Source organism: Heptranchias perlo, chromosome 7 (genome assembly GCF_035084215.1).
Source record: "Heptranchias perlo isolate sHepPer1 chromosome 7, sHepPer1.hap1, whole genome shotgun sequence".
In the NCBI taxonomy this organism is placed as follows: Eukaryota; Metazoa; Chordata; class Chondrichthyes; order Hexanchiformes; family Hexanchidae; genus Heptranchias; species Heptranchias perlo.
In genome coordinates this window covers 17,195,754-17,222,580 of record NC_090331.1, presented here as the reverse complement: position 1 = coordinate 17,222,580, position 26,827 = coordinate 17,195,754, and the positions used below count along the sequence as shown (strand labels likewise).

The 26,827-nt window shown below is 40.9% G+C and overlaps 1 protein-coding gene across 2 annotated transcripts in view; it reads right to left on the bottom strand.

The window, feature by feature from the left end:
* The window catches only part of ptpn4a (protein tyrosine phosphatase non-receptor type 4a), a 240,491-nt gene that overhangs the window by 53,727 nt on the left and 159,937 nt on the right, over positions 1–26,827 (bottom strand). For both annotated transcript variants that reach the window (XM_067987103.1, XM_067987104.1), the window contains 2 exons: positions 24,952–25,086; positions 4,967–5,125 (listed from right to left, as the gene is read on the bottom strand). In XM_067987103.1, the coding sequence (XP_067843204.1) occupies positions 4,967–5,125; positions 24,952–25,086 (294 nt within the window). The remainder of the gene's footprint in view (positions 1–4,966; positions 5,126–24,951; positions 25,087–26,827) is intronic.

Sequence of the window (26,827 nt, the reverse complement as noted above, 5' to 3'; positions counted from 1 at the left end):
AAAAAAGACATACCTGTGATCAAACATTTCTAAAAATGAGTTTGTAAATTTTTAGTAGCATTACAAAAAACACTCATTTTGCAGGAGGAGAGGAACGAGAAAAGTAGGCATGTTTAAACCCCGGAAAGTTATTGAAAATGCTGACAGAAAAAAGGAACAGGATGTTCTCAATTTTCGTGAAACAATTTTGATTTGGTATTGAACCACTAACTACGAAACAGATGCCATGTTGTGCTCTAGATCTTATTAGGTTACCACCAACCATTATACCATTAATCCATTCACATCCAACTTTACAACAGGGAATACTTCAGTAAATCATTGAAAAACATTGTCCTTCTAAACCCAATATACTACTTGCTTATCAAAATGGTCAGGATTATCAATATATAGTGCCTTTAAAGTAGAAGAAAAGTGCCGAGGGACTTCACAGAGATGAAAGGAAAAAGTGAATGCTAAGCTGAAGGAGGAGATTTTAGCAGAGGTGACTAAAAGCTTGACCAAAAACGTGGGTTTTAAGGAGGGTCTTAAAGTAGACAAAGGAGGTGGAATGGAGGAGGGGGTTTAGGACAGCATTCAAATAGTCGAATCTGAAGATGACAAAAGCCTGGATGAAGGGAATCTGTGACTTCTATGAAGTCTGATCTACATGTGACTCCAGTCCCATAATACATGGTCGACTTAATGTCCTCAGAACAACTAAGAATGAGCAATAAATAGTGGTTTGCCAGTGTTGCCCACATCCCAAGAACGAATAAAAATAAAACAGCACTTGCCTGTCTGTTATCTAAATGGAGGTGTTAACCCATTTAAAATAAACAGATTAATGCCCTATTAAAAAACTCACTTACTTTGGAGAAATGCTGGCTATGATGAAGGATATTGGATACAACCTAGTTCAATAGGTTATTTGATAATGGACAGGGATGGTAGGACACGTCACCATTGAAGAGGCATTCGATGCATCTCTACTGAAAGCAAGATGCACACCCAGCTGCCGGTGTTTTACCCTGGGTCAGGTGCTTCTGGAACCTATAATCGGTGACATTTCATTCAGTGGAGCTGCTTCTGGATAGCCCAGCAGCAAGAAAAGCTGCTAGGACAGGCCAGGCCTCTACTGAATGAAGAAATTATTTTAATGCACTATCAAATCCATGATTTTCTAGTGTTTGTCCCCTTCCCAATATAAATATGGGAAGTACTTTGAACAAAATGTATTCCTCTAGACTTTCCTTCCTCTTCAACTGCTTGTATTAAATCAAACTAGATGTTTCTGTACTTGAGAAACAGTGGAATTACTCTACCTATTCAACAATCTATAAGCTTTTGATTACTGTTAGGGCTGACATAGCAGTTCTTGAAAACAAGTCAACATACCTAGCACCATTCTCACCTTACAACAAGCAAATAAAGATGTTAGCCAAAAAAGGTGAAAGATTTTGCTACTTATATTACACAGTTGCATTCTTTCTTGAAAAGGTCATTATTTCCTCTGAAGTCTATTATTTCCTCTGAAAAGAAATAGTGCACCCTTCATATTAGTATAACAAGCTGTGAGCTTCAAGAATCAAACTTTAACCAAAGACTGCACTGCTTTGTGTTTGTTCAGCCAAGTTTGAGATTCATTGTGAATGGTTAGGTAAAAGCAGATTATTTTGCAGTCTAGAAACAGTATTCTATGCTGTAACCCCAGGCAATCTGCTTAATGATGTACACTGTGCAGCGGGCTGCATTATTCTAACTGGGCATGTTTGTATTTCTTTCCAATAGGACAATGTTGATATTTTGCAGTATGCAATAATGAATAAAATATCTGCCATATACATTTAAATTATCTTTTAACAAAATGTATCTGCAGATCTCCAGAGTCCAAGAAAAAAATCAGTCAAGTTGGTTGGAAATGGGTCATCTGCTAATTCTAATCAAAGCTAATTTTTATACACAAGGTGAAGCAAAAGAATAGGCTACTTATACTTCGTGTTGATACAGAGCAGTTTCAGCTTATCAAAGGAAAATCTGAAGTGTACCTCAGGTGTGAAGCTGCCCAAATCAAATTTAGTTAGAGTTAGACAGTCTCAAGCCTCACACTGCTTTGCACAAGTTGCAATTTCAGCACCCTTTTGGCTATTTTTTTTCTTTCCCAATGTAAGGTGGGAGAACATTTTCAGCCTTCGAACATTAGAGGAGAGCCAGCTGCTCCATTGCTTCTGTTTTAATTAAAATCAGAGTGGATTCCTTTGCATGCATGTAAGCATGCATGCACACAGCCGTTTTCCCTTGCCATGCAATACTACTGAGCCATATACATAACTCAGGTGTGCCTACCTGCATCGCTCCAAGTACCAGTCTCAAACTGCATCTCTAGAAACCTGAATTCTATTAAAATGTTAAAAAGGCTACAGCACTTAGTTTTTTAACTAATACATTCTTAATCCTTATGTTTGCACTGTTGCTAGAAATGTGTCAGAACAGTTTTAGGTCCAGCTGCAGAAGTACAATCCTTTAGTTTTATGCTGAAAACTTGAACGAATCTTAAAAACTGATGTCACCACAAAGACATTTAACAGGATTAACAGAATATAAGAATGAGAAATAATTATAATACTTTTCTCACAGAAAATGCCCATGGTGCTCCACAGAGGAATGGGGAAGAAAACAGACCCATAACAAAAAAAAAATTATGATAAACGATAGCCTGGTTAAAAAGGTGAGTTTTAAAGAGCATCCAAAAGGAGCCAAGGGAGATGGAGAGGCAGAGGGAATTGCAGAGAGTGTGATGGGGTGAAGGGAGATGGGGATGCACAAGAGGTTGGAATCAGAGAAACGGAGAGTTTGGCTGAAGGAGCCTACAGAGGTAGAGGTGCAAGAGCATGGAGGAATTTAAAGACAAAGGCAAGAATTTTAAATTTGGGACATTGGTAGATTGGGAGCCAATGTAAATCAACAAACATGGGATAATGGGTGAGCTGGATTTAGTGCTGGATACGATATGAGCAGAGTTTTGGACGAGCTGGTGTTGCTGGAGGGAGGAGAATGGGAGGCTAGCATGGAGTGTGTTGGATTAGTTGAGTCTGGAGATGATGGGCAACATTCCAGAGGTGGAAGCTGATGATTCTTACGATGGAGAGAATATAGGGATAAAACCTTGGCTTGGGGTTAAACAGGACTATGAGGGTGTAAAGAGTCGGGGTAAGCCTGAGACAGTGGCCAGGGAGGTTGAAAAGAGTTACTGGAGAGGGAGTGGAATTCACAGCAGGGGCCAAAGGCAATGGCTTTAATCTTTCCAATATTTAGTTGAAGTTCATCTGAAACTGGAAGTGAGACAAGGAATCTGACAGAACAGGGGAAATGGAGAGATTAAGGGAGATGGCAGAGAAGTAGAGCTGGATGTCACTGGCTTACATGTGGAAGTTGAGCTGCTGTTTTCAGATGAAGAGAAGTGGTTCCAAGAATGGATCCTTAGGGGACTCGAGGTGATGGTTTAAGGGTGGGAAGAGGAGCTGTTACTGGAGATGCTCCAGTTACCATCAAACAGGTTAAAAAAAGGGAAGAGACCTGAATAAATCTTCTCGGAGCCTGCACACAAACTACATGACATTGTAAAATGATCTCAGTGACTTATTTTATTCTTACATTATATTCTTGGACTAGAGTAAGAAACAACCAGAGTCAATTACGATGCACACATCCATTTGAGGATCTCAGATGGTTACAATTCAGGCTTCTCCCAACACTCTTCATTGATGCTCACTACAAGGCAACTTCTACGGGTAGGCCTACATTTTTATCATCTGAAAATTTAATTTTAAACTCTGTGATCTGAGCTTCTCAACTGCATGACACGAATTGATTTTTGGGTGTTTTTCATTCACTGTGGTCTAAGAATGCAAGAATTTTTTTTAAAAGTTCATGTGCCAAATGATGGGAAAGCATGACCTTATGAAATCGCCAATAGCTTTTCGAAATTATGCTTGGTCCTAGCAGCTTCTCTGATCTGTGGCCAAAAAACATTTTTTTCTTTACGAAACAAATTACTCTGAAGGAGCCCCAGGCACAATCACAACAGATAGGTAAACATAATTTCAATCATTTAATCTTCCAAACATATACAGCATTAACTGCTGGCTTTTAATATATGGATGGGTTTGAATCTTTCAATATTTAATAGGCATACAAGTGTCTTGGCCCAAAGTGACTATTACGCATCTTCTCTCATTGGCAACCATGCAATCAATATTCCCTAAGTCTGATACGTCTGGCCAATCACTAGTTCCGATGAAGGACTATTTACAGACAAAGAAAAACAAACGGGCCCCCTTTGTGCCTCAATATCAAACCCAGATAATATACTTGTGTTTGCTCACACCTAGGTCATCGCATCAAGACAAAACACGAGAAGTTTGAACAAACAGCAGCAACTGTGGCTTCCATTTGAAACATCTCACGTTTAAGCCCAGCTACAATTCAAATGAAGATATATTAAAGAAATATTTTATAATTTGAAACAGGACAAAATCCTGGTTTTCACAATCACCAGCAGAACCCTGGATTTGATCGTTGCTATTATTTTGGGGAAAAAAGTATAATACTATGAGCGTTTATTCCATTTTGTGTCTATCTTCTATGCTGCTTGGATGTGTGAATACTGACTGCTGTTGGACACATGACCAATGACACCCACATTGCAGGACTAATAGTTGAAGTAATTTTTGCAAGTTTCATACAAGAGCAATTTAGATTTGATTATAAAAATGTAACATGGAATTGATGTCAGCAGGTCTTACCAAACGAAAAAAAGCTATTTAAAAACCAGGACGAATGAAGAAAACATTTTTTTTTAAAGAAGTGAATTTGCTGTGAACCTCCTACCCAACCATAATGTTAAGTTCCAAACCCAAGTAACCTGCAAACTCCCGTGCACAAGATAGTTAAATCTCCTGAACAAATAACAGCATGGAAAACTTACGGAGATGACTCCAGAATAATACTGTTCGCTTGTGTGGAGGAAGGAGATTTGTGGTTAGCAAAGACTTCACTTGACGAAACATGTACTATGTGGTCAACCAAGTGTCCAACAGATGAAGGTCTCAGACGGCTTCCTTCCTGTGTGAACGTGGAGTTCCGACTTTATTCCAAGAATTTATTTGGCAGTTTCAGTTGCAAAGACAAAAAGGAGAACAAAAACAAATTAGACATACAATCACCAGATTAACTATCACAGCAAGTATTTTACTAATTCTCAACTGAATTTATATAGTGCCTTTTACATCCTCAGGATGTGCCAAAGCATGGGGCCTTTATTCTTAAGGCCATATTCCACTCGGATCCAGGAGATCCAAACAAGGAAAATAGACGGAAAATGTTTACATTCTTTAAAGAACAGTCTATTTGTTTTTACCACCAATGAATTACTTTTGAAGTGTAGTCACTATTGTAATATAAGCAAATGTGCAGAGCTGTTATTCTGTAGTAAGGCACAAACCACTACAACTTGAATTTATATTCCTGTAATGCTGTAACAATGACATTACAAATTTAATGCTTCAGTAAGGATGTCATCACATATAAACTGAATGGAGTGCCCTGGCCTTCAAAGTTAGCCATCGATTCCTGCTGCCAGGGAAAGAAAATGCCTTTGACAGATAGCACCAGAGTGAAAAATAACAGGCTCAACTTTCATTTTTCATAACATGCCTGTACTAATAAATGGATCAGTGCCATTACAGTAAAAATTACCTCATCTGATGATAAACTGCTTCAGCTTCCATCTCACCCATTTTCTGCACACACCCACTCATTAATCTTTAACGTTGCAAGTCTCATCTCTCGTTCAATTCCAACCATTTTGGTACTAACTAAACTGTCCTTGCAACCATCCAGCATAATTTCTTGCCAATGGTTAGAACTAGCTAACATGAAGTTGGATATTTATAACAATACTTCATAGAAACACAATCTACTCTCAATTACCTAATAGTGGAAGTGGTTCATTTGATTTATTCCGTCCATGATTTGCTGACTTATTTGTGCTTAATACCCAGACCTCATTAGGAATGCGAGACTACACTGACCATCAAGGGCACATCGCCTCCACATCCGTTCAAAACCAAGCTATGGAGGGACAGTGCAAGAAGAAATGGGATTGATTTTGAAGGTACAATGTGACACTTCGGGTTTCATGCCAAAAGCTATTTGGCGTTTGATAATTATACACCTTGATCTCTCACAGCGGATGAGATAGATGAGACTTAACTTTTGCGCACAAACTTTGAAAGATAGCATGCAGTCCATAGACCAGTAACAAGAAAAGCCCGACAGGCTATATATTTTGTAGTATGCAACACTCACACAAAACACAACCTTCCTGTCATTATCCTGACATCTGATCATTGACCATTGTCTGGATGCCAGTGAAGTGGGAAAAGAAAAAGCAGAATCAGAAAGGTGATAAGTGGTGGTCCTCCTGTTATCTTTTCTTCAGCCATTCCAGCCCTGAATTTTCTTTTTCGAGTCAGTAGGATAGAGTGCGATACAATGCAAAAATCGACAAGTTTCATCAGCTGCTCCTCATGGCTGGATCAAAAACCTTGGGAGCAAACTGCCTTTTTAATTGCTTAGCTGGGAAATAGTCAATAGCTGGCAGATATCATAGATGGGAGAAAATTTGGGGAAAAAGTACTGATCTATAAAGACATAACTCTACATAGACTAAAAAGTACACTTTTTTGATTAAGGGTTTATGCACTGTCAATTCTGTTCAAAGACCTGTCGTGAAAACTCCTCTGAACATTGAGTAACTTAGGCTCCATAGAGCAGCTAATATAGTGCAATGACATCTTCCTGGCTGTATTTTTAATTTTGAGAAGCCAAGGGATCCATTCTCAACAAGGCACAGCTGCATAGTGTACCTGATTCATCTACAGCAATTAATTGCTTTCCACATATGAGCATAGGACTAAAACAGATGTTCCAAGGATCATTTGCATCACACCAGCTTAACACATCACAGAGCACTCCCTTTCCTGCATTATGATGGAAATGGCATTATTATGTATGTAGTCTGAAGACCTTTCTCACTGGATCACAGGAATTATTTTGTTGTCTGCTACATGGTCCCCATTCCAAGCCAACATCTTTCCTATATTTAAAGGAACGTATGCACCATGGTATATCGAAAACTAACCATGACAAAAATGAAGTATTTCGATCAAGGTTTTAGCTTATGTATTGGCTCCTTTAATCATCACAGTATTTACGGGTTTAAAAAAAACAGCTTCATTCACATAATCATGCTCCAGTTTAAGTTGATACAATGTTATAATGATTGGCTGGTTTGCTCATGGCAATTTGCTTTAGGGAGGAGCCAAGCCACTCAATTCCAATACAACATGCTGTTTGATTTGTTCAGATATATGTTTGAATGAAAACTTTTTGAATTAAACATCTATTGAAATAACTGGCTCTGGTTACTGTTATGGGGTTATTTCATAGAATCATAGCATGATACAGCACATTCCGCCCATCGTGCCTGTGCTGGATCTTTGAAAGAGCTATCCAATTAGCCCCACTCATCTGCAAACTTCCTTCATACAAGTATTTAGCCAATTCCCTTTTGAGAGCTATTATTGAATCTGCTTCCATCACCCTTTCAGGTAGTGCATTCCAGATCAACTTGCAGGGTAAATTTTTATCCCCCCATCATGTCACCTCTGGTTCTTTTCCTAATTACCTTAAATCTGTGTCATGTTGTTACCGACCCTTCTGTCACTGGAAACAGTTTCTCCTTATTTACTCTATTAAAATCCTTCATGATTTTGAACATCTCTATTAAATCTCCCCTTAACCTCCTCTGTTCTAAGGAGAACAACCCCAATTTCTCTAGTCTCTCCAAGTAACTGAGATCTTTCATCCGTATTAAATCTCCTCTGCACCCCCTCGAAGGCATTGACACCCTTCCGGTACCCAGAATTGAACACAATACTCCAGCTGGGGCCTAACCAATGTTTTATAAAGGTTTAGCATAACATACTTGCTTTTGTACTCTATGCCTCTGACAGCCTTCTTAACTTACCTTGCTAACCTTCAAAGACTTGTGTACGTACACCCCCAGATCTCTCTGTCCTGCACCACTTTAAAATTGTACCATTTAGTTTATATTGCCGCTTCTCATTCTTCCTACCAAAATGAATCACTTCACACATAAGATCATAAGAGATAGGAGCAGGAGTAGGCCATTCGGCCCCTCGAGCCTGCTCCGCCATTTAATGAGATCATGGCTGATCTGATTTTTACCTCAACTCCACTTTCCCGTCTTTTCCCCCATATCCTTTGACTCCCTTGCTGATCAAAAATTTGTCGAACTCAGCCTTGAATGTATTCAATGACTCAGCCTCCACAGCTTTTTGGGGTAAACAATTCCAAAGATTCACAACCCTCTGGGAGAAGAAATTCCTCCTCATTTCTGTCTTAAACGAGCGACCCCTTATTCTGAGACTATGCCCCCAAATTTTAGATTCCCCCATGAGGGGTAACATCCTTTCAGCATCGACCCTATCGAGTCCCCTCAGAATCTTGTATGTTTCAATAAGATAAGAACATAAGAAATAGGAGGAGTAGGCCAATCGGCCCTTCGAGCCTATTCCGCCATTTAATAAGATCATGGCTGATCTGATCCTAACCTCAAATCTAAATTCATGTCCACTTTCCTGCCCGCTCCCTGTAACCCCTAATTCCCTTCACTTCTAGGAAACTGTCTATTTCTGCTTTGAATTTATTCAATGATGTAGCTTCCACAGCTTCCTGGGGCAGCAAATTCCAGAGACCTACCACCCTCTGAGTGAAGAAGTTTCCCCTCATCTCAGTTTTGAAGGAGCAGCCCCTTATTCTAAGATTATGCCCCCTAGTTCTAGTTTCACCCAACCTTGGGAACATCCTCACCGCATCCACCCGATCAAGCCCCTTCACAATCTTATATGTTTCAATAAGATCGCCTCTCATTCTTCTGAACTCCAATGAGTAGAGTCCCAATCTACTCAACCTCTCCTCATATGTCCACCCCCTCATCCCCGGAATTAACCGAGTGAACCTTCTTTGTACTGCCTCGAGAGCAAGTATGTCTTTTCTTAAGTATGGAGACCAAAACTGTATGCAGTATTCCAGGTGCGATTCACCAATACCTTATATAACTGCAGCAATACCTCCCTGTTTTTATATTCTATCCCCCTAGCAATAAACGCCAGCATTCCGTTGGCCTTCTTGATCACCTGCTGCACCTGCATACTAACTTTTTGATTTTCTTGCACTAGGACCCCCAGATCCCTTTGTACTGCAGTACTTTCCAGTCTCTTGCCATCAAGATAATAACTTGCTCTCTGGTTTTTCCTGCCAAAGTGCATAACCTCACATTTTCCAATATTGTATTTCATCTGCCAAATCTCCACCCACTCACCCAGCCTGTCTATATCCCCCTGCAGGTTTTTTATGTCCTCCTCACTCTCTACTTTCCCTCCCATCTTTGTATCATCTGCAAACTTCGATATGTTGCACTCGGTCCCCTCCTCCAAATCGTTAATATAGATCGTAAAGAGTTGGGGACCCAGCACCGACCCCTGCGGAACACCACTGGCCACTGGTTGCCAGTCCGAGAATGAACCATTTATCCCAACTCTGTGCTTCCTGTTAGATAACCAATCCTCCACCCATGCCAGAATATTACCCCCAATCCAGTGATTCTTTAAATTGAGCAATAATCTTTTATGTGGCACCTTGTCGAATGCCTTCTGGAAGTCTACATACACTACATCCACTGGTTCCCCTTTATCCACCCTGTACGTTATGTCCTCAAAGAACTCAAGCAAATTTGTCACCCTCTCCTCTCATTCTTCTAAACTCCAATGAGTATAGACCAAACCCGATCAATCTTTCTTCATAAGACAACCCTTCCATACCCGGAATCAACCTAGTGAACCTTCTCTGAACTGCCTCCAATGCAAGTATGTCCTTCCTTAAATAAGGGCACCAGAACTGTACGCCGTACTCCAGGTGTGGTCTCACCAGCACCCTGTACAGTTGTAGTCTGAGTTCCCTGCGTTTATTCTCCATTCCCCTAGAAACAAAAGCTAATATTCCGTTTGCCTTCCGAATTACCTGCTGCACCTGTATGTTGACTTTTTGTGTTTCATGTACGAGGACACCCAGATTGCTCTGCACCGCAGCATTGTGTAGTATTTCTCCATTCAAATAATATTTTGCTTTTTTATTTTTACTCCCAAAGTGGATGACTTCACATTTTCCCACACTATATTTAATCTGCCAAATTTTTGCCCATTCGCTTAACCTGTCAATATCCCTTTGCAGACACTGTGTTCTCATCACAATGTGCTTTTCCACCTATCTTTGTATCATAACATCAAATTTGGACACAAGACACTCTGTTCCTTCATCCAAGTCATTGATATATATTGTAAATAGTTGAGGCCCCAGCACTGATTCATGCAGCACCCCACGAGTTACAGATTGCCATTTTGAAAATGACCCTTCTTCGTTTTCTGTTAGTTAGCCAATCCTCTATCCGTGTCAGTATATCGTCCCCAACACCATCAGCTCTTATCTTGTGCAGTAATCTTTTATGTGGCACCTTTTTTTAAAATTCGTTCATGGGATGTGGGCGTCGCTGGCAAGGCCAGCATTTATTGCCCATCCCTAATTGCCCTTGAGAAGGTGGTGGTGAGCCGCCTTCTTGAACCGCTGCAGTCCATGTGGTGAAGGTTCTCCCACAGTGGTGTTAGGAAGGGGGTTCCAGGATTTTGACCCAGCCGTGATGAAGGAACGGCGATATATTTCCAAGTTGGGATGGTGTGTGACTTGGAGGGGAACGTGCAGGTGGTGTTGTTCCCATGTGCCTACTCCTCTTGTCCTTCTAGTTGGTAGAGGTCGCGGGTTTGGGAGGTGCTGTCGAAGAAGCCTTGGCAAGTTGCTGCAGTGCATCCTGTGGATGGTACACACTGCAGCCACAGTGCGCCGGTGGTGAAGGGAGTGAATGTTTAGGGTGGTGGATGGGGTGCCAATCAAGCGGGCTGCTTTGTCCTGGATGGTGTCGAGCTTCTTGAGTGTTGTTGGAGCTGTACTCATCCAGGCAAGTGGAGAGTATTCCATCACACTCCCGACTTGTGCCTTGTAGATGGTGGAAAGGCTTTGGGGAGTCAGGAGGTGAGTCACTCGCTGCAGAATACCCAGCCTCTGACCTGCTCGTGTAGCCACAGTATTTATATGGCTGGTCCAGTTAAGTTTCTGGTCAATGATGATCCCCAGGATGTTGATGGTGGGGGTTTCAGCGATGGTAATGCCTTTGAATGTCAATTGTAAACAATTTTACAACACCAAGTTATAGTCCAACAAATTTATTTTAAATTCCACAAGCTTTCGGAGGCTTCCTCCTTCGTCAGGTGAACGGTGTGGAAATTAGATTTTCGAATCCTTCGCATTTTAAAATCACAGAACAATGCCTGGTGATTACTGCCCGTTGCCAAGGCAATCACAGTGAGCAGACAGAAAGGTGTTTACAATTGTCAACCCCAGTCCATCACCGGCATCTCCACATCATGGCTACCTTTGAATGTCAAGGGGAGGTGGTTAGACACTCTTTTGTTGGAGATGGTCATTGCCTGGTGCGAATGTTACTTGCCACTTAGCAGCCCAAGCCTGGATGTTGTCCAGGTCTTGCTGCATACGGGTATGCATGCAATGCCTCTTAGAAATCCAAATATACTGCATCCATTGGTTCCCCTTTATCCACCCTGCCAGTTACTTCCTCAAAGAACACTAATAAATTTGTCAGACACGATTTCCCCTTCATAAAACCACATTGACTCTCCTTGATTGTATTATGAGTCTCCAACTGTCCTGCTATTACTTCCTTAATAATGGATTCTAGCATTTTCCCAATGACAGATGTTAGGCTAACTGGTCTATAGTTACCTGCTTTCTGTCTCACTCCCTTCTTGAATAGGGGTGTTACGTTTGCAGTTTTCCAATCCGCTGGGACCTTTCCAAAATCCAGTGAATTCTGGAAGATTACAACCAATGCATCCACTATCTCTGCAGCCACTTCCTTTAAGGCCCTCAGATGCAATCCATCCGGTCCAGGGGACTGGTCAGCCTTTAGACCCATTAGTTTACCTAGTACTTTTTCTCTAGTGATAGTGATTGTTTTTAGTTCCTCCCTCCCCTTTGCCCCTTGATTTTCTACTATTATTGGTATGTTATTAGTGTCTTCTACTGTGAAGACAGATACAAAATATCTGTTCAATTCCTCTGCCATTTCCTTGTTTTCCATTATTATTTCCCCAGTCTCATCCTCTCAGGGACCAATGTTTACTTTAGCTACCCTCTTCCTTTTTATATACTTGTAGAAGCTTTTACTGTCAGTTTTTATATTTCTTGCTAGTTTATTCTCATAATTTATTTTCTCCATCTTTATCATTCTTTTCGTCATCCTTTGCTGTTTTTTAAAGTTTTCCCAATCTTCGGGCTTACCAGTAATCTTTGCCATGTTGTATGCTTTTTCTTTTAACCTGATACCATCCTTTACTTCCTTCGTTAGCCATGGTTGGTTCACCCTTTTTGTGGAGTCTTTCCTCCTCACAGGGATATATTTTTGTTGCGAGTCATAAAATATCTTTTTAAATGTTTGCCACTGCTTATCCACCATCATACCATCTAATCTGTTTACCCAGTCCACTTTAGCTAATTTCGCCCTCATTCCTTTATAATTGCCCTTATTTAAGTTTAATACAGCAATTTCAGAACCAAGATCCTCGCTCTCAAACTGGATGTAAAATTCTATCATGTTATGATCACTGCTTCCCAAAGGATCCTTTACTTTGAGATCATTAATTAATCCTGTTTCATTACCCATTACCAGATCCAAAATGGCCCGTTCCCTGACGTATTGGTCTAAGAAACAGTCCCTAATACACTCTATGAACTCCTCCTCAGAGCTATTTTTGCCAATTTGATTTGTCCAATCTATGTGAAAGTTAAAATCGCCCATGATTATTGCATTACCTTTTTTACAAGCCCCCCTTATTTCCTGATTTATATTTTGCCCTACAGTGTAGCTACTGTTAGGGAGCCTGTGTACTACTCCTACCAGTGATTTCTTTCCCTTGCTATTTCTTACCTCCACCCAAATTGATTTGACATCTTGATCTTCTGAGCCAAGATCATTTCTCACTATTATACCAATTTCATCCTTTATTAACAGAGCTACCCCACCACCTTTATCTTTTTTCCTCTACTTCCGAAATTTTAAATAACCCTGAATATTTAGCTCCCAACCTTGGTCACCTTGCAACCACGTCTCTGTAACAGCCACGAGAGCATACCCATTTGTTTCTATTTGTGCCGTCAATTCATTATCTTATTACGAATGCTGCACGCATTCAGATAAAGAACCTTTAATTTTGTCGTTTTACCATTCTTTCCTACCCCGGCCCCATTTGCTAGTGCACTCTTATCTTTGTAGGCTCTGTCCCTTCCTGACACACTCCATTTATCATTACCCCCATCACTTTCCTGTATTACTTCCTTGTCTTTTCTCTTTATCAATCTAAACTTCACACCACTTGAGCCCTCCTCCCCTCTATTTAATTTAAAGCCTTCTCTACTGCCCAAGTTATTCGGTTTGCCAGCATGGTTCAGGTGAAGCCCGTCCCAACAGAACAGCTCCCTCTTTCCCCAGTACTGGTGCCAGTGCCCCATGAATCGAAACCCACTTCTCCCACACCAATCTCTGAGCCACGCATTCATCTCTCTGATCTGATTTACCCTGTGCCAAATTGCTCATGGCTCAGGTAATAATCCGGAGATTATCATCTTTGTGGTTCCGCTTTTTTATTTAGTCCCTAGCTGCTCAAACTCCCTCAGCAGAACATCTTAGTCCTACCTATGTCGTTGGTACCTACCTGGTCCACGACAATTGGATCCTCCCCCTCCCACTCCAAGTTTCTCTCCAGCTCTGAGCCGATGGATCCGGGTAGGCAACACAGCCTTCGGGACTCTCGTTCTTGGCTGCAGAGAACAGTGTCTATCCCTCTAACTATACAGTTGCCTACTACAACCACATTCCTTTTTACTCCCTCCACTTGAATGTCCCCCTGAACTACAGTGCTGTGGCCAGTTTGCTCATCCTCCCTGTAGTCCCTGCACTCGTCCACAAGGGCTGCAAGAACCTCGTAACTACTGGACAAGTGCAGAGGCTAAGGCTCCTGCACTGCTACCTCCTGGATCCCCGTACCTGCCTCACTCGCAGTCACACCCTCCTGTCCCTGACCACGTGCCAATTCTACAGTATTTAGTCTAAGAGGTGTGACTGCCTCCTGGATCAAAGTGTCCAGGTAACTTTCTCCCTCCCTGATACATTGCAATGTCTGCAGCTCGAACTCCAGCTCCTCAAATCGGAGCTGAAGTTCCTTGAGCTGCAGACACTTACCGCAGATGTAGTTGCCCTGGATAAAACTGTCCAGTAGCTCCCACATATTGCAGCTGCAACACATCTCCTGCCCTGTCATAACTATTTTATTTATTTAATTGATTACTACAATGCCAATCAAATTATTTTTCTCTGCTTTAAATTTCATCTGCCATGTGACTGCCCATTTCACCAGTCTGTCGGTGTGCTCCTGAAGTCTGTTATTATCCTCCTCACTGTTTACTACATTTCCGAGTTTTGTGTCATCCGCAAACTTTGAAATTATGCCCTCTATACCCAAGTCCAGGTTAATATATATCAAAAAGAGCAGTGGTCCCAATACCGATCCCTGGGGAACACCACTGCACACTTCCCTCCAGTCTGAAAAACAACCGTTTGCTACTACTCTCTGCTTTCTGTCCCGTAGCCAATTATGTATCCATGCAGCCACTGCCCCTTTAATCCCATGGGCTTCAATTTTGCCAACAAGTCTATTATGTAGTACTTTATCAAATGCCTTTTGAAAATCCACATGCACAACATCAACCACACTACTCTCATCAACCTTCTCCATTCCGATACAAAGCTAGGTGGGAAAGTAAGCTATGAGGAGGATGCAAAGAGGCTGCAAAGGGATATAGACAGGTTAAGTGAGTGGGCAAGAAGGTGGCAGATGGAATACAATGTGGGGAAATGTGAAATTATCCACTTTGGTAGAATAGAAAAGCAAAATTTTTTTTAAAAGGTGAGACTAAGAAATGTTGGTAGTCAGAGGAATTTGGGTGTCCTTGTACATGAATTACAGGAAGTTAACATGCAGGTACAGCAAGCAATTAGGAAGGGAAATGGTATGTTAGCCTTTATTGCAAGGGGGTTGGAGTATACGAGTAAGGAGGTCTTGCTGCAATTATATAAGGCTCTGGTAAGACCACACCTGGAGTATTGTGTACAGTTTTGGACTCCATACCTAAGGAAAGATATACTTGCCTTAGAAGGGGTGTAACGAAGGTTCACTAGATTGATTCCTGGAATGTCAGGGTTGTCCTATGAGGAGAGATTGAATAGAATGGGCTTATGATCTCTAGAGGTAATCTCATTGAAATTAATAAAATTCTTAGAGGGCTTGACAGGGTAAATGCTGAGAGGCTGTTTCTCCTGGTTGGAGAGTCTAGAACTCGAGGTCATAGTCTCAAAATAAGGGGTCGGCCACTTAGGACTGAGATAAGGAAAAATTTCTTCACTCAGGGGGTTGTGAATCCATGGACTTTTCTACCCCAGAGGGCTGTGGATGCTCAGTCGTTGAGTATATTCAAGACTGAGATCGATGGATATTTGGACACTAAGGGAATGAACGGATAGGGGAGTCGGGCGGGAAAGTGGAGTTGAGATCAATGATCAGCCATGATCATATTGAATGGCAGAGCAGGCTCGAGGCCTATTTCTTATGTTCTTACTTCAAAGAACTCAATCAAGCTTGTCAAACACAATTTGCCTTAAACAAATCCGTGCTGACATTCATTTATTAAACCATATTTTTCCAAGTGCCAATTAATTTTGTCCCTGATTATTGTCTCTCAAAGTTTCCCCACCACCGATGTTAGGCTGATTGGCCGAAGTTGTCGGGTTTATCCCTCTCCCCCTTTTTGAGCAGGGAAGTAACATTTGCAATCCTCCAGTTCTCTGACATCACTCCCATGTCCAAGTAGGATTGGAAGATTGTGGACAGAGTCTCTGCAATTTCCACCCTTACTTCCCTCAGCAACCCGCTTGGATTTAAAACCTAAAGTAAGAACAAGACAGAGTGTTATTCTGTTACTCTAGAAAATGAGGATCCTGTGGAGGCACAGGTTAAAACCAATAGCTGAAGTAATTTAGAAAAGTGTTCTCTGTTCGTTATCTTTAGTGCGTTATATTTTACCTAGAAGTATCAAGGCAAATGAAAATACTTGAGGATGTAGGGAGTAAGGCTCACCTATGAGCGCTATCTGAAACACAGAAGCCAAAATATTAACTCACTCTAATGAGAATAGTGTGTCAGGAATAAATGAGCGAAAATGTTCAGCACACTATAATATTATAAATAAAATGAAGGACCATGTAATAAACAAATAGAAGAAACACTAAGTACAAATTCAATCCTGGGCTTTATAAAAAGATGCATAGAGTACAAAATCAAGGAAGTTATCATAATCCTTTATAAAACATTGGTTCAGTCACAGCTGGAGTGTTGTGTCCAATTCTGGGCACTGCACTTTAGGAAGGATATGAAGGTCCTGGAGAGGGTGCAGAAGAGATTTACTGGAATGGTTTCAGGGATGAGGGATTTCAGTTATGTGAATAGATCGGTGGGGCTGGGGTTGTTCTCCTTAGAGCACAGAATGTTGAGAGGAGATTTGATAGAGGTATTCAAAATCATGAAGGGTCTAGTCAGAGTAGATAGAGAGAAATTGTTCCTGTTGGCAGAGAGGTCAAGAACCAGAGGACATAGATTTAAGGCGATTGGCAAAAGAACCAAAGGCGACATGAGGAAAAACATTTTTATGCAGCGAGTGATTATGATCTGGAATGCACTGCCTGAGGTGGGGGGAAGTGGAGGCAGATTCAATCGTGGCTTTCAAAAGGGAATTGGATAAGTACTTGAAGGGAAAAAATTTGCAGGGCTACGGGGAAAGGGCGGGGGGTGGGACTAGCTGGATTGCTCTTGCGAAGAGCCAGCACGGACTTAATGGGCCGAATAGCAGAAATGAGATAGGATGGAAACACAAACCAAAATAATTCAGAATGGGGAAGTTAGGTTACTATCTTAAAATGCATGCAAGGTCATGTCTGAATGTTGAGAAGACATGTAGCTACAAACTCACATAGAATTCATGAAAAACTGGTCTCCAAATTTGTCTGCCTTGGTTTTGAGGTGTAGTGCTACATCTCAAAAAGAGACTGATCACATAGCTAGACATCAGCAATATTTCCACTAACCAGACCACTTTGTTGGTTTCCACTGGATCAGTTAATATCAAAGTTGTCTTCTGTAAGAGTTCAAGGACAGCTAGGTCTCCCATTATTAACAAAGCTATGTTTTAAGGGATATGGATCTCAGCCAACAAAGTCCAAAACACAGGAATCTAAAGCACTGCAAAAGAAACGTATTTCCTGAACCTGAAGCAATTACCACTGGTTCCAACACCCATCCAAAAGCAATTTTTATTTAGGCAGAACAGAGGTGGTGGGAGCAGGGGAGGGTCAGGATGAGGGGGAAGAGAGGGGAAATGAAAATCAGTTAAGGATTTAACTCATTTTCTCCCCCATCTCAAGGCACTGGATCTCACTGGTTTGATGGATGCCAGCATCCCTCCAGCACCTTATCCAAGTGGTTGTTACAGATGCAAACCGAGTGAGTACAGGATTTTTGGCTGGAGTTATGCTGCCTCTCTGTGGGCTGGAACTTCTTCTGGATCTATACTACTGGCACCCTCCACTTCAGGGATTCTCCTTGAGAAGTGACAGGAGATATAGAATACACCTACCTCAACATGAGCAGGCATATACAAATTAGACTCAAAAAATTGGATGTGTCACAGAATCTATTTCCTGTTATCTACACATCTATTTCCTGTCATATACAATGGGTCTTGAGAATGCCCATTTGTTTCAGATGTTAGCATTGCCATAGTATGTGTGTGGTGATGGTGGTGGGGTGTTTCTTAGACTTCTGCAATCTAATGCAGCCCAATCAATTGCATAGGTATAGGTTAAGGTGGTATTTAAAAAAGTAAATTTGGGACTAATCCCAAAGGTTGCTGGCCATGCTACTGCTGTGGCAGGTATCCAAGGCCTGCAGCAAACGGGGGGGCTGGGCAGGGGGGGGAGCGAAAGCGAGAGAAAGTGGATGAAGAGAGAAAAACAAGGAGAGGGGCAGCGAGGGAAAGTGAAGAGTGAAAGAAAGACCACAAGAAAGAAAGAAAAGCAACATCACTCCATAATCACAACTGTGAATTCTTGATTCAAGTGTTTCAATTATCCACTGAGGATGGGCCACAGCAGTAATAAAATTAATGTGGCCATTTGTAGGAATAATTCAAGCAACATTGACGTACAAAAACACATCAAACCAATATATAGAAGTTCATAAAATAGGCTAAGCAGTCAACAACAACAACTTTCATTTATATAACACCTTTAATGTAGGAAATTTCCCAAGGCGCATCACAGGAGCGTAATCAGACCAAAACTGAACACGAGCCAAAGCACGAGGTATTGGGAGGGGTGACTAAAAGCTTGATCAAAAAGGTACGTTTTTCCATCAACCAACGTCACAAACAGATTTCTGGTCATTATCACATTGCTGTTTGTGGGAACTTGCTGTGCACAAATTGGCTGCTACATTTCCTACATTACAACAATGACTACACTTCAAAAGTACTTCATTGGCTGTAAAAAGCTTTGGGAGGTCCTGAGATCGTGATAGGTGCTATATAAATGCAAGTCCTTTCTTTCTTTTTACCTAGAAGATTCTGGCTTCATATCATATGATCTCCTTATCATATACTTTCCTGTGTTAAGTTACGCTTTCACAATGTAAAAGAAATAGCTTTTAGTGATGCCCTAAAAATATCTAGAGGCGTGACTGTTGCATAATAAATATTTCCCAACCAGTTTAAAGAAATTACAAAAAGAATCCAGAAAATTTCAACAGCTTGGCAAAAAAGCCTTTTGATCATAATTTCAATTTACAGTAAATAAAGTGTTATGGCACAATCTGAATGGAAACCAGCACACAAGAACTATAGTTTACACGTATAAAAATCAGACTTCAACTCTCCTAATATAGACTGGAATAGTAATAGAGTAAAGGGTAAAGAGGGGGAGGAATTTCTGAAGTGCAGTTAGGAGAACTTTCTTGATCAGTATGTTTCCAGGCCAACGAGGAAAGAGGCATTGCTGGATCTGGTTCCGGGGAATGAGGTGGGTCAAGTGGAGCAAGTGTCAGTGGGGAAACATTTAGGGAACGGTGATCATAGTATCATAAGGTTTAGATTAGTTATGGAAAAGGACAAAGAGCAATCCAGAGTAAAAATACTTATTTGGAGAAGGGACAATTTCAGTGTGTTGAGAACGGATCTGGCCCGGGTAAACTGGAATCAAAGATTGGCAGACAAAACTGTAATCAAACAATGGGTGGCCTTTAAAGTGGAGATGGTTTGGGTATAGTCTAGGTACAACCCCACAAGGGGGAAAGGTAGGGCAACCAAAGCCAGAGCTCCCTGGATGACGAAAGAGATAGAGTGTAAGATGAAGCAGAAAAAGGGGGCATAGGACAGATGTCAAGTTGATAATACAAATGAGAACCAGGGTGAATATAGAAAGTACAGAGAAGTGAAAAAGGAAATAAGAGGGGCAAAGAGAGACTAATAGAATAGACTGGCGGCTAACATAAAAGGGAATCCAAAAGTCTTCTATAGGCATATAAATTGTAAACGGGTAGTAAGGGGAAGGGTGGGGCCGATTAGGGACCAAAAAGGAGATGTACGCATGGAGGCAGAGGGCATGGCTGAGGTACTAAATGAGTACTTTGCATCTGTCTTTACCAAGGAAGATGATGATGCCCAAGTCTCAGTAAGAGGAGGTGGTTGAGATATTGGATGGCCTAAAAATTGATAAAGAGAAATTACTAGAAAGGCTGGCTTTACTTAAAGTAGATAAGTCACTCGGTTCGGATGGGATGCATCCTCGGCTGCTGAGGGAAGTAAGGGTAAAAATTGCAGAGGTGTTGACCATAATCTTCCAATCCTCCTTAGATATAGGGGTGGTGCCAGAGGACAGGAGAACTGCAAATGTTGCACCCTTGTTCAAAAAAGGGTGTAAGGATAAACCCAGCAACTACAAGCCAGTCAGTTTAACGTTGGTGGTGGGGAAACTTTTAGAAACGATAATCCGGGACAAAATTAACAGTCTTTTGGACAAGTATGGATTAATAAAGGAAAGTCAGCACGGATTTGTTAAATGCAAATTGTGTTTAACTAACTTGTTTGAGTTTTTTGATGAGATATCAGAGAGTGTTGATGAGGGCGATGCGGTTGATGTGGTGTATATGGACTTTCAAAAAACGTTTGATAAAATGCCACATTATAGGCTTGTCAGCAAAATTGAAGTCCATGGAACAAAATGGGCAGTGGCAGCATGGATACGAAATTGGCTAAGTGACAGAAATAGAGAGTAGTGGTGAATGGTTGTTTTGCGGACTGGAGGAAGGTATACAGTGGTGTTCCCCAGGGGTCGGTTCTAGGAGCACTGCTTTTTTTTGTTGACTTGAACTTGGGTGTACACGGCACAATTTCAAAATTTGCAGATGACACAAAACTTGCAAATGTAGTGAGGAGGATAGTAAAAGGCAAGGGGACATAAGACAGGCTGGTGGAATGGACGGACATATGGCAGATGAAATTTAACGCTGAGAAGTGCGGATTGATATATTTTGGCAGGATGAACGAGGAGAGGCAATATAAACCAAATGGTACAATTCTAGAGTGGGTGCAGGAACAGAGAGACCTTGGTGTATATGTGCACAAATCTTTGAAGGTGGCAGGACAGGTTGAGAAAGCGGTTAAAAAAAACACGGGATCCTGGGCTTTACAAACAGAGGCACACAGTACAAAAGCATGGACGTTATGTCGAACTTTTATAAAACACCATTTTGGCCACAACTAGAGTACTGTGTCCAATTCCGGGCACCGCACTTTAGGAAGGATGTGAAAGCTTTAGAGAGGGTGCAGACAAGATTTACTAGAATGGCTCCTGGGATGAGGGACTTCAGTTACGTGGATAGACTGGAGAAGCTGCGGCTGTTCTCCTTAGAGCAGAGAAGGTTGAGAGGAGATTTGATAGACGTGTACAAAATCATGAAGGATTTAAAGTAAATTAAGAGAAACTTTGGCAGAAGAGTCGAGAAACAGGACACAGATTTAAGATGATTGGCAAAAGAACCAAAGGCGACATGAGGAAAAACTTTACGCAGCAAGGGTTATGATCTGGAATTCCACGCCTGAAAGGGTGGTGGAAGCAGGTTCAATCGTGGCTTTCAAAAGGAATTGGATAAATACTTGAAGGGAAAAAATTTGCACGGCTACGGGGAAAGAGACTAACTGGATCGCTCTTACAAAAAGCCAGCACAGGCTTGATGGGCCAAAAGACCTCCTTCAGTGCTGTAACCATTCTATGATTCTAAATTGCAATGTCCTTTGGATGAAATTTGACTCTGTTAGCTAAACCTAAGATGCAAAGCTTTAAAAAAAGGGAGAATTATACGGAGCAGGAATTCTTCACAACAGATCAGAAATTGTTTAGGTGAGCCAAGTATAAATTTACCTACTGTTTACTGTAATGCTTTTATAAAATATAAATACTCCTGAAAAATGAGTATTTTATGTACTGTCATCAGGCATTATAGATATTTAATCTGTCTGCCCATCAACATTACAATGACATTAGCTTACTCAGTACAGAAGTGTAATACTATGAAAGTGGCAAGTTAAATAATTTAACTGCTTAATACTAAAATTAGTCACAAACAAATGGGACACTATCTGGGATACACTGCCACACCTGATTTACATACTGCAAAGTTACTTTCAGATGCAGTCATAGAATCATAGAAAGGTTACAGCATGGAAGGCGGTCATTCGGCCCATCGAGTCTGTGCCAGCTCTATGGAAGAGCAATCCAGCTAGTCCCATTCCCCCGTTCTATCCCCGTAGCCCTGCAATTTTTTTCCTTTCAAGTACTTATCCAATTCCCCTTTGAAAGCCACGACTGAATCTGCCCCCACCACCCGCCATGGGAGTGCATTCCAGACCCTGTACATTTAAGGTTTGACTCCACTGTTGGTAAAAGTGCCCTATTTATAGTGTGGTTGGTTTGAGAACTTGAGCAACAGCCAAAAAAACATGGTTGCCACAAGCATTCCAGTCACAGTTTATTTATTGAAAACAATTATTGAAGTAGGCACCACATGGGTGAGAGTAAAATCATTGCACTACCTGTATATTTAAAAAAGGTCAGCAAAAGAGAATCAATGAAGGATTAAAAGTAGTATGGCTTTGTATGGTCAGCACTGTAGTTAAGCTGACTTCACTTTCACCGTTGGTGGGCTTTATGGTAGTGAGAAAGTAGTTTGAATCTGGATCGGATAGCTCCAACTTCCAGAAATTTACCAATTAGGTGCTTCCAAAAAGTCATATGAACTGTGCTAGCCTTACAGGCAAACAGGAGCCAAATGATACAATAACTTGGCTGTTCTTTGATACTATAAACCTCATATTGGGGCATTTAACGTCTCCTTTCTCCACTCCATGATTTGTAGGTTATTTTCATAGTCTTCAACAATAAGGGCATACAAATGACCTGTTCCCACTTGCCCCTTCATATTAGTTATTGAACCAGCTTGGCTGCTGGAATGCACAAGAGAATGCCACAAGTACTTGTTCCGTGATGTCTCTCGCACTCTTATACGTGTATATATACGTATATATCTCAAGCAATTTCTTTCCAAATGGCTCTGGCTGAGATAATGGAATTCTCTTTTGACAAGGTACCGCATGGTAGGTTGTTACATAAGGTTAAATCTCATGGGATCCAAGGTGAGGTAGCCAATTGGATACAAAATTGGCTTGACGACAGAAGACAGAGGGTGGTTGTCGAGGGTTGTTTTTCAAACTGGATGCCTGTGTCCAGCGGTGTGCCTCAGGGATCGGTGCTGGGTCCGCTGTTATTTGTTATTTATATTAATGATTTGGATGAGAATTTAGGAGGCATGGTTAGTAAGTTTGCAGATGACACCAAGATTGGTGGCATTGTGGACAGTGAAGAAGGTTATCTAGGATTGCAACGGGATCTTGATAAATTGGGCCAGTGGGCCGATGAATGGCAGATGGAGTTTAATTTAGATAAATGTGCGGTGATGCATTTTGGTAGATCGAATCGGGCCAGGACCTACTCCGTTAATGGTAGGGCGTTGGGGAGAGTTATAGAACAAAGAGATCTAGGAGTACAGATTCATAGCTCCTTGAAAGTGGAGTCACAGGTGGATAGGGTGGTGAAGAAGGCATTCAGCATGCTTGGTTTCATTGGTCAGAACATTGAATGCAGGAGTTGGGATGTCTTGTTGAAGTTGTACAGGGCATTGGTGAGGCCACACTTGGAGTACTGTGTACAGTTCTGGTCACCCTATTATAGAAAGGATATTATTAAACTAGAAAGAGTGCAGAAAAGATTTACTAGGATGCTACCGGGACTTGATGGTTTGACTTACAGGGAGAGGTTAGACAGACTGGGACTTTATTCCCTGGAGAGTAGGAGGTTAAGGGGTGATCTTATAGAAGTCTATAAAATAATGAGGGGCATCGATAAGGTCGATAGTCAAAATCTTTTCCCAAAGGTAGGGGAGTCTATAACGAGGGGGCACAGATTTAAGGTGAGAGGGGAGAGATACAAAAGGATCCAGAGGGGCAATTTTTTCACTCAAAGGGTGGTGAGTGTCTGGAACGAGCTGCCAGAGGCAGTAGTAGAGGCGGGTACAATTTTGTCTTTTAAAAAGCATTTGGACAGTTACATGGGGAAGATGGGTATCGAGGGATATGGGCCAAGTGCAGGCAATTGGGACTAGCTTAGTGGTATAAACTGGGCGACATGGACATGTTGGGCCGAAGGGCCTGTTTCCATGTTGTAACTTCTATGATTCTATGAATAACTGATGAGGGATAATTTACAGTCATGCAATCAATGGCTGATTAAGTCATGGTACAACACATTTGCCGCATCTGTCCTATAAACAATGACAATTAAGCTTTTACTTTAAAATCTTGCTGTTGATAGCTGATATCAATCAAAGACCACAAATGAAAATGAAATCAATGAAGTCTATTCATGCGACAGTATCCACGTTCCTACACAGCTGTACAATGCCAACAATACTTTCATGCATTTGCACACATTGGGTACTAGAATGTACTGAAAATTAAAATTACTCAACTAAGCACAATCAATATATGCTGTGGCATACATAATGATTTGTGCTAGATATTTCACTTTCACCAGGAATAAAGTCAAGCGGCTGATGTTTTCAACCGAAAGGATTAATGTTGTCAAAATGGATTGGCGGTGAAAGTGCTGCAGTGACTAGTCTCACAAATGCAACAGGAAAACTCTAATTTTACATTATTTACTATAAAAAGTTCTTGAGTGCAGATGAGATAACGTGGTTGCAGTTTTATTCCCCCACAAAAATCGACATCTTGTCTTTTTAAAACTATGTTCCGAAGAAGCGCTTTAGTTGGGATGAGGCAGAGTGCACAAGACATAGTGAGAAACACTACACAAATGGAGGTAGATAATCAAAGAAACAGAAAATATTTGCAATACGAATGGTGCTATTAAAATCTCCCATTATTATCCTGCCCCTGGAATAAAAGTTTGCATTTGTTACTCACTGATTTGGGGTTCCAGGTGGAGAACGTGAAGGCAGACTTTGTGTTTCAAGTCGGTCATCTGACAGTGAATTTCTGCTTACCGATTCCCAGTCCATCCCGCTCATCATCTTTCTCGTCAATGGTTTACTGGGTGATCTGAATCATTAAAAAGGGGAAAAAAAAAGAGAGCTTTTTAAAATTAGGCTTCAAGTGGAGGGAATATCAAAGCAATTAGGTCTCAACACCATGTTGAGACAATAAATGCATAACTTGGGTAAAAGACAGGCCTAAAGCTACGTTGTAAAGGAAATGTACATCGTTTTAAGCATCATTTCTCTGGTCTTCTGTATCACCATCAAGCACAGCTTAAAATAGCAAAATACAATGAGCAATTTCCTCATCATCATAAACTAAAAATGCTGGAGGTCATTTCGCAATACATCTCCACCACAATTAACCACTAATTTTAGTCACTGTAATTTAGTTTACGATTACTGCGTTTAATTAAATACACGATCCTTAACTTACCAAGCCTCAAACTAAGCAGCCATCAAGTAGCTTTTTTGTGAACTGAACAGCTTAAAACTAGAATACTAATTGTATGTAAAACAAAGCAGTAAAACATGTATATTACTTTTCCACAGCCTCACCATCTACATTTTCTTCCACATGACTCGTTCCTTTTCAGACATTTAGCAGTGTTGCAAGCAGATAATCTGAAAATTTATGCCTTTATACTAGTTTTCCTACGTGCAGTAAATGGAAAATCATGTGCTGATTAATGCACACCTCTATCTGCCTACTCATCTGTTTCATTGAACTAGATTTGTATATTTAGGCTATAATTTAACAAGTTACCTGCAATACATGCATTTAAATGTATTTAATCTAGTTCCTTTTAAAGAAGAATGCTGCCATCAGAAACAAAAGGCACACCATAATATTTTTGTGTATCTTCTAACATCTGAAGGAAAAAATATCTCAACAGTTTTAGCTTCTAGGTCCCACCCACTCTCAAACTGGTTTGATGAATTTCCTGTGCACTTTGGAAATTTCGCAGAAAATGTGACCACATTGCATCAGTGAGCTGTTCTCAGCTGTGGTTTTTCTGACCACCGCGGTTGTGTCTGCACTGTCATTTCTACTGTCACATGGAAAACAGGCCAATAACCTAAGTTACTAAACAGGAGGCCCCATGGTGAACAAAATTACTTTTCTCTTCATACCATTTCAACACCCCTCCTAGACTTTAATTTATAGTTATTGTTTTACCCTCCAATATATCTATAAACCCTATTAATAACTATGCGGCTGGTTACTCTTCCTAAAACTCCCACAAATGCTTTTAATCTTTGAACCTGCATCCTAACTGCTAGTTTACCCAGTGTCTGATTTTGGTGATGAAGCAATCTGTAACAGTAACTTTACCGTAGTAACAACAGCAACTTTAACATAGTAAAATACCTCAAGTCACTTCACAGGAATGCAATCAGATGAAAACTGACACCTAGCCAAAGAAGGAGATATTAGGAGGGGTGACTAAAAACTTGGTTTAAGAGGTAGGTTTTAAAGTAGGACTTATAGGAGGAGACACAGGTGGGAACAGAGGTTAAGGGAAGGAATTCCAGAGCTTAGGGCCTAATCGGCTGAAAGGTGAATATTTACATCTAAACACTAACACTAGAAGCAGTTTTCTTTAAGGGGCGTTTTGCACTCAAAGTTAATGAAGCCACACCTAAACATAGTTCAATCAATGTTTTTGAAATGGTTTTCACATTGAAAACAGTAAAACATATTAACTAAATGTTGCAACTTAAAATAGATGCAGTTGAGCTGCACTGAAATAGTGCTTCAGACTTTAAATTGAGAAAACAAAACCAAAAGCTTTATTCCACTA